The sequence below is a fragment of the Octopus bimaculoides genome, chromosome 4, assembly GCF_001194135.2.
Source record: "Octopus bimaculoides isolate UCB-OBI-ISO-001 chromosome 4, ASM119413v2, whole genome shotgun sequence".
Classification (NCBI taxonomy): domain Eukaryota; kingdom Metazoa; phylum Mollusca; class Cephalopoda; order Octopoda; family Octopodidae; genus Octopus; species Octopus bimaculoides.
Genome location: NC_068984.1, coordinates 95,789,661 through 95,799,180, shown reverse-complemented (window position 1 = coordinate 95,799,180; position 9,520 = coordinate 95,789,661). Strand labels below are relative to the sequence as shown.

Here is a 9,520-nt window from a genome sequence, read left to right as displayed (position 1 = left end):
CCCACCTCCCAACACCCTCACATCACACCAAGCTACCCCATATCACACAACACATCACTTCACAACACACCACCATGCACACACTAGCACTGACCAATTCCCTTCCCCACATTTTCACACTTTCACACCTACATGCACACATGCATACGTTAAGATCACCAGCATTCTCTCGTCTTGGGTTCACCATTTCTTTGTTATCTCCCCCTTTTCTTAGCTTTCCTTAGCTACCCTGCTATGTGAGAGTTTGCTGGGGAAAGAAACCAATCGGTTTAAAATGACAGCAACAGACTGCAGCAATTCACCACATTCCAGTAGCTACTTTGAACATAATGCAAAATGGTGCATCAACATCTTCTGCCCAATCTGATAGAATTCTGGCAAAACTGCTTCATCACAAATTGCCATCCTAGCTCCTGCTAAAAGGGATTACCCTGCTATGTATAATCAGGGCAGCGCAAAAAGTTGTTTTGCACAAGCATTTCTATAGCCAATTAGATGGATGAAATTTACGTACGCTTAATAATGTTACGCAAAACAGCCTTCAGACTTTCCCTATTAATTTCAATGTCTTTTGAATTATGAACATATTTACATCATAAGGGTTTTTTCGTTGTAAGGCTTTCTTTTTTAGTTGATTTTCACCTAGCAAAACTTATCGTAGATGGCGTAATAAGTCACACCCGGACGAGGTCGGGTTATACTGCTAGCATATATATATTTATATATTCATGTGTATATATTTATATATACATATATATACATATATATCTATATATATATACACATACATACACCCCTCTTTCCTTCCACATGACCGGTGTCCAGCCAGCCATGATCTTTCTTTCTTGGCCTGACTGCCGACCGCCAACACCTCTAATGTCCATCTCCTATGTTCCTGCCTTTAGGCTTTCACTTCATACACCCCAGCTCAATTTGATTCGTTCTTAGTCGAAAGACACCTGTTGTTATATTCTTGATGTTTGTATTTGTAATTGTGTACCATGTTTGCTGTTTTTTGTCTCTGTTGCCGTACACATTCACTAGCTTTCTTACTAAAAAATCTAATGCACTTAGCTTAGACTTTGGGGTGGGGGGCAACCAGATTGAGTGTAGCTGCCTGAAACTGTAAGGACTTCTGGTTACCTTGGCTGATGAAAAAAGGCCACAAATGACCTGTCTTTTCCTGAGCTTCTAATTGTTGTTTCTTCTGTCCACCTTTATATTGTCTATCTCTCCGAATGTTTTATTGTCCTCTATTGCGTTTTTGTTTCATTTTATATATATATATATATATATAATTTGAAGAAAAGCAACAAAAATTCAATAGGTTATAGCAGTACATACGTTTCGTACAAACTTCATTTATTCATTACATTTTCATTGCACATTTTATGTAGTGTTCTCACTACATGAATATATGAAGTTTGTACGAAACGTATGTACTACTATAACCTATTGAATTTTTGTTGCTATTCTTCAAATTTTATTCACCGAATCTCTTGATTTTGTTTTTGGTTTTTACCCTACCAAATTCTGGTGCCTCAAACATTTTAAGTTCCACATTTAATCTTTTGATTAAATCTATATTATTATATATATATATATATATTTACACACATACACACAGATATATATATGGCAAAAAAGAATATGGGGTAGATAATAAGTATTTACTAAAAGAACTGATTGTTCTCTTTATTTTCATTTTGTTTCAGGTAATGTCCTCATTCCAGTGCTGTGGATGTCTCCAGTATTTTCTGATGACAATATTAACAAATTTCCTGTTGTCATATTCTCCCATGGCCTTGGAGGTATGCGTACAACCTACTCCACTATTTGCATTGATCTCGCATCCCATGGATTCATTGTTGTGGCAGTGGAGCACAGGTAATATTACCAGTTTAATCAGATTCACTGAGGTGTTGGTACCATTTCAGTTTGGATCTCGTATTCCATGGATTAACTGATGTATTGGTAACGCTTCAATTTGGATCTCATGTCCCATGGATTCATTGTAATTGTAGTTCTTAATGTTGCTCTGTAATCCTGAACATTGCTGCTCATGCAGACTTATGACACTATTGAGATCTCTGGTTAAATGTTTACCAGGAGGCAATCAATATCTTCACTGGATATTTGCAGCTGAGTAAACTCTTCTAAATATACCAAAGGTCAAACAAAGTGGTGGGACCTGTAATCACTGGTATACACTTGTTGAGTATACTGTCTGTAATCCCTGGTTTATACTAGGTGTATATGCAGTGTGTAGCCACCAACATTAGTTGTTGTATATATTGTGTGTAGCTATTGTTGTTTAACTCTAAGACTTTTCCCACCAGACCTAGGATCAGTCATCCTGACCATAACTATCTCATTTATTTATAAGTATCTAGGGTTGTTTCCTTATTTAACATGCTAATGTGCTGTTTCTTTATTTAAGATGCTAGTTTGCGGTTTGAAGAAAATTTGGCTACTATATCATGTAGGGTTAGCAATCATTTAGAGTTTCCATTATCTGCAAATGTATATATTGAGCACATTACATCTGCATATATTTTTTTCCATATCTCACAGAGATGGCTCAGCCTCTGCAACCTATTACCTAAATGAATGCAGTCTGTTTGATGAAGAAGGTAGTAACATTGATAAATCTGACAGTATTGGTCGTGTTTTCGAAGAAGAATGGAAGATGTATGAACAACACAACAGAGATGATTTTGTTTTGAGAAATAAACAGGTAAGATTTCAGATCTAAACCATTAAACAGTATTAATAATGGGACCAATAATGTATTTAATATAGTAATGGGGACAGTGAGGTATTTAAACAATATAATTTTAAGGCTGGTAAGGTAGTTATTCCACTCCAGTAATAAGTTCCATAGTAAAATATTTGTCCACATAATGCCATAACCACAAATTTTCCTTTACTTCTAAAGACACCGTTCAAATGAATAATCAAGTTTCTCCTTTGTAGACAAACTAAACAGCATTAATCAAGTAACTTTTATGTTGAGTCATATAATATTGTAAGTATGTAAGTGTATAAAAACACAATATCCTACAATAATATCAATGTTATACAAGATTGTTGTACAAAGGTTTAGTTCGTACTCAGGTTGTCCTAGTAGGAAAAAATATAGATAGTTCATATTTGTCCATAGCTTAAATGCCTAAGTAATCCAGATAAGATTATAATTACATGGACTAATTTAACTAATCTTTAAATATATAAATGTTTTCCATATTTGCATCTACACTACATTTTAATTACATTTGATGATTAATTACCATAAGATGTCTCATTGAAAGATGTCTACTGACTGAACACAAATTAGAAGCCTTTATTTCTAAGTTATGAGTAATACTAATGTTCTCCTCTGATGCAGTACAGTTCATCATCACCACCACCATCGTTTAACGTCCATTTTCTATGCTGGCATGGGTTGGACGGTTTGACTGGGGACTGGCAAGCCAGTAGGCTGCGCCAGGCTCCAATCTGAACTGGCAAGATTTCTACAGCTGGATGCCCTTCCTAACGCCAACCACTCCGAGAGTGTAGTGGGTGTTCTTTACGTGCCACCGGCACAGGAGCCAGTCAGGCAGCACTGGCATTGACCCACACTTGAATGGTGCTTATTACGTGCCACCAGCATGGCCACAACTACAATTTCCATTTTGATTTCTATCTTGATTTGATTTTGATTTTTGATTTTACTTGACTCAATAGGTCTTCTCAAGCACAGCGTATTGCCCAATGATTCGAGGGTACTTTTAAATGGGCTGGTTATGTGATACGTATAGGCTACGGCTGTGATCTCACTTTACTTGTTGGGTCTTCTCAATTACAGTGTATCACCAAAGGTCTTGGTCTCTTATCATTGCCTCTGTGAGGCCTAATGTTTGAAGGTCATGCTTCACCACCTCATCCCATGTCTTCCTGGGTCTCCCTTTTCCACGGGTTCCTTCCATTGTTAGGGTGTGACACTTCTTCACACAGCTCTCCTCATCCATACGTAGCACATGACTATACCAGTGCAGTCATCTCTTTTACACCCCACATGTGATGCTTCTTATGTCCAACATTTCTCTCAGGGCGCTTACACTCTGTCGTGTGTGTACACTGACATTACACATCCAGCAGATCATACTACCTTCATTTCTTTCAAACCTATGTATGTCCTCAACAGTCATGGCCTATGTTTCACTGCTGTGTAGCATGGTTGTTCGCACACATGCATCATACAGGCTACCTTTCACTCTGAGCAAGAGGCCGTTTGTTAACATCAGAGGTAGGAGCTTTCTGAACATTGCCTAGGCTATTCTTATTCTAGTGGCAATGCTCTCAGAGCATCCACTCCCACTTCAGACTTGGTCACCTAGGTAGCAGAAGCTATAAACTAGTTTCTCCTCCAGGCATGTGATGGAATCTGTTTTCTGAACATCTTCGGTGTTTATTGCCTTTGTGCATCTGCTGCACACAAAAACTATCATCCTGGTTAACCTTCCTTTGATATTGCTGCACCTCTTATGTGTCCATAGCTTACACTGGGTACATCTTATGGAGTTTCTACCTACACTTCTTCTTCAGATCGAACAGGGCCATCTACCTGAAGGGGTTTGTGATTTGCCCACCTTCCTACTTACTAGGACTTTGGTTTTTGCTACATTGACTCTAAGGCCCTTCGATTCTAGACCTTGCTTCCACACCCGAGATTTTTTCTCTAATTCTGGGAGTGATTCAGCTATGAGAGCAAGGTCATCAGCATAGAGGAGCTTCCAGGGGCAGCCTGTCTTGAATTCCTCTGTTATTGCCTGGAGGACTATGATGAAGAAGAGGGGGCTGAGGACTGATCCTTGGTGAACCCCTACTTCTACCCGGAATTCTTCACTATACTCATTGCTGACCCTCACCTTACTGACAGCATCCCTGTATAGGGTCTGTACAGCTCTGACTAACCACTCGTCTATACCTAGTTTCCACATTGCCTACCAGATAAGGGATCGGGAGGACCCTGTAAAAGGCTTTCTCCAAGTCAACAAAAGCCAAGTACAGAGGTTTATCTTTGGCTAGGTATTTCTCCTGAAGTTGCCTTACCAGAAATATAGCATCAGCAGTGCTTCTATCTGGCACAAAACCAAACTGCATCTCTTCTAGGCTAACTCTCTCCCTAATTAGTTGGGCTGTAACCCTCTCCGTGGCCTTCATCACTTGATCCAGCAATTTGATATCCCTATAGTTATTTCTATCTAAAGCATCACCATCCTTAGTTTATATCCAGTCTGGCAATATATATATATATATATCCAGAATTATGACACTTTATAACAACAGAGATCAAACCAATTAAAACATAGTGTTGATGTAAATATGAAAAACATTTGAAGCTAATAATTGATAGAAAAAAATTACAACTTTATTGGCTGTAGAAATTTTTGTGATGGTGTCGTGATGGTGTAATTTTCAGCCAGCTTTGCCTTCCATCTTTACATGGTCAAGAAGTAAAGGACCATAGTTCAAACTGGTGGTTTAGCTGATTTGTTAAAGCAACAGATGAGCGATGATGGCAGATATGAGGGTGTTCAGAGGAAAAGGAATGTTTGCTGGAAAATAAAGTGGCAGGGGATGGTATTGAGAATACAGGATGGCTAATAAAGGAAGTGGTTCCAAGGAGAGGGATAACTGGTAGCACAAAAGGAAGGTAGTTGAAATATGGGCAGTTCTGTTCTCATATAATTACAGTGGTTGAGTAAATGGTGCTGGTGTTAGAAGAGTGACGGAGAGATCAGTGTTAGGAAGGTGAGTTATGGAGAAAACTTGACAGAGAATAGATTGGGTGCAGAGGCAGAGACATTAATGATAAACTTTTCAGATCTCATTTTCTGCTGAGACATTTGGGTCTTCTCGGGAACAATGTTGAACTATAACCTTTTCAGTAACTTTCATGACCTGACCCAGCATTTTGAAATCTCTGTAATTACTTCTCTCTAAGGCATCTCCTTCACCTTGTAACAGTTGATTATAATGTTGCTACTCCAGTCATTTAGATATGATACCTTCCTGTATAACCTGCTTAATTATACAGGTGACTAGACCATATCTCACTCCGCCAGATATTCTAAGCATCTCAATGGTAATTCTTGATGGACCAGAGGTTTTCTGTCTTCATATTCTCAGTCCTTTGTCATTCTTCCATGAAGTTTAACATCCTGAAGTCAGTCTTCACAACTATGTCTCACGTCTTCTTGGTCTCCTTCTTCCACAGGCTCCAGCCACATTTAACAATCAGCATTTCTTTATACAGCTGTTCTCATCCATACTCTTCTCATGACCATATCAGGTCAGTCTTCTCTTTTGCATGCTATATCCAATTCCTCTTACACAATTTTTCTGAAAGGGTTATAGTTGAACTATAACCTTTTCAGTAACTTTCATGACCTGACCCAGCATTTTGAAATCTCTGTAATTACTTCTCTCTAAGGCATCTCCTTCACCTTGTAACAGTTGATTATAATGTTGCTACTCCAGTCATTTAGATATGATACCTTCCTGTACAACCTGCTTAATTATACAGGTGACTAGACCATATCTCACTCCGCCAGATATTCTAAGCATCTCAATGGTAATTCTTGATGGACCAGAGGTTTTCTGTCTTCATATTCTCAATTGCTTTATCTCTCTTATTGCTCTCAGCTAGAATGGCCTTTCCTGAAACCAAATTAGTCAGCTTACTTGAACCCCATCAGTTGCAACAACAGATTTTTGGCTTAACTTCACTTGAAACAATGCCTGTGAACTTACAGCCAGTATTGTCTGTAGTTCAGCAACCGTTCCCTTGTAATTTCATGGTAAATATATTAATACCATTTCCCTTTTGACTTAATTTCAGGTTAAAATCAGACAACAAGAATGTATCCAAGCACTAGAGCTCCTTCACAAACTCAATAATGGGGAAACAATTTCTAACCTTCTTGACACTAATATGAGTTCTGACCTTTTCAAGGTAATGCTACTTCATTTTTATTTATTCAATTAAATTAGATTTTTAATTGTTGCAATAAATGTCATTGTACATCACTGCATCATTTGTAAATTTGATTTTTAGCTGTAAAACATTGGATAATGCTGGCAGAAACATTAGTATGCTAGACAAAATGTGTAGTGACTTTTCTTTTGACTTTACATTCTAAGTTCAAATTCCACCAAAGTCTACTCTGCCTTCCATCCTTTCAGGATTGATAAAATAAATACCAGTTGAGCACTGAGGTCAATGCAATCAATTAACCCACCCCCACAGTTTCAGGCCTTGTGCCTATAGTAGAAAAATTTATTTCTAATTGAGGTACAAAGCCAGCAACTTTGAGAGTAGGAGGGCAGAGTGGGGGTATTGTGCATAACAATAAAGTACATGACTGGTACTTTATTTTATTGGCCTTCAATGAATGAAAGGCAAAGTTGACCTTGGTGGGATTTGAGCTTCAAATGTAAGGCCCTGGACTAAATGGTGCATGACATTTTGTTGAACATTCTAACAACTCTTACAATCCATCAGTAGTCTTTGTTGTTACAATCTACATTTAATTTTTGTTTCTTATTCTTTTTCAATTGTCGTAAGAGTCTAGAGCCTTGGTTCCCAAACTGGGGTCCGCAAAGTGATTTTAGGGGCCCATGAAGGGGCCGCCAATTTTCAGATTTTTAATGTTCAAAACCCTAGGTTTCCTGGTTTTAGTTAAAACTGGAACCATTGAACATGCATGCACTACATAGAACCCCTAATTTACGTGTTAAAAAAGAACCTTACAGATAGAATGCATGAGGCGACACATCGTGACACACGCAGGGTGTGTACGCACATACTTGAATGCAGGCATCTCTCTGCGACTTTATCGATTGGTGCAGGGATATGGGTACAACAAGTCTAAACAGGATTGAAAATTGGCAGTGTAGCAGCCTAGAATATACCCCTGCCCAGACTATACCTGAGGCTAGTCTGAGCTAGCCCAGACTATACCCCCTCCAGACAACCAGGCCAGAATATATGCCTGTCCAGACTATACTCCATACTTGCAGACAAATAATACAGATGTACTTCACTTATAAAGTTGCCTCAGAACATATATAAAATTTGATATCACTCAATGAAGAATTAAAAGTTACATGTAAATTTTGATTTAAACATAACAATTTAGAATTATCAAATGCAAAATACTTTCAAATGTACCAATATAAATCCAACACGAATGGCCACATTTGTGAGTCTATTCTATGACTCATAGTACAGGTGTGCTGCACAGTATGCACAAGTCATCAATTTTTTTTCCAATCTACCTATACATTGGGTTTATTTTTGTACATTGAAGATTTGCATTTGATAATTCTGACTTGCTATGTTTAAATCGAAATTTACATGTAACTTTTAATTCTTCATTGGTTGATATCAAATTTTATATATGTTCTGAAGCACCTTTTATAAATGAGGTACATCTGTGTTATTTGTCTACAAGCATGGGGTATAGTCTGGGCAGGGGTGTATTCTGGGCTGTTACAGCAGCCATAACATCTGTTCATTAAGGACATAGTCCGCAAGAGTGGTTTATGAAGTTGCGATTTGTTTTCAACATCACACATTTACAAACAACTATATTTTTAACATATTTATCAATCGTAAGTTCATTCTTAATTTTACTTTTTATGTTTATATTAAGCATCAATAGGTAGGGACCTAATAAGCCAATAAAAAGACAAGCTAGCAGCACTGTCTGAATTAAGATGTTCGTTCTACATAAAGTACCTAGCATCTTTTAGTTGAACTTTTTTAAAGCTACAAAGCGTTACAATGGTAAGAAACTTGACCTAAGTGCAGCTAAATGACTAAAATGAGGATATTGAAGTAAAACAAAATGAATCAATTCCGAAGTAACTACTGGACTTACATTCATACATACATATATATATATATATATATATACATATATATATATCTGTAAATAATATGTGACAATTATTCAGTAGCCATGATAAAACTCCGAGTTTCAGATGTCGGGGCGGAAACCCACGCTGCCATCTCTTCAGTTATTTGGCCATTGAAAAATGCTATACATATATATATATATATACTTGGAAAAGGATGCATGGCGTTCGATCATATAATGATATAAATAATATATAAATATATGCATATATCCATACATATATGTACATATCTACATCTATATGTATACAGACATGCATATATGGGTACAAGACATAAAAATAAAAGTTAAACACAATGAGAAACGAAAACATAAAAACGAAAACAGAAAACGAACTTTTTACGAACAACGAAAAATACAAACAGAGAAACGAGACATGCAGCATAAAGAGTATACCCCTTCGTCAGTTGTCCCTGTTCCATCTACTCCGCGTTTCGAAGGCAAGGACAATACGCGACTTCGTTGGAACAGTCCTTCCCGCAAAGCAAATTAAATAAAATTTGGAATTTTTTGTGGAGGGTGAAAGTTTTAACAAGAACAGGACAGTG

The 9,520-nt window shown here is 37.4% G+C and overlaps 1 protein-coding gene across 2 annotated transcripts in view; it reads left to right on the top strand.

Moving 5' to 3' along the window:
• Positions 1-9,520, top strand: part of LOC106883019 (platelet-activating factor acetylhydrolase) — a 50,354-nt gene that overhangs the window by 26,844 nt on the left and 13,990 nt on the right. For both annotated transcript variants that reach the window (XM_052967293.1, XM_052967294.1), the window contains exons 4-6: positions 1,716-1,887; positions 2,575-2,737; positions 6,890-7,003. In XM_052967293.1, the coding sequence (XP_052823253.1) occupies positions 1,716-1,887; positions 2,575-2,737; positions 6,890-7,003 (449 nt within the window). The remainder of the gene's footprint in view (positions 1-1,715; positions 1,888-2,574; positions 2,738-6,889; positions 7,004-9,520) is intronic.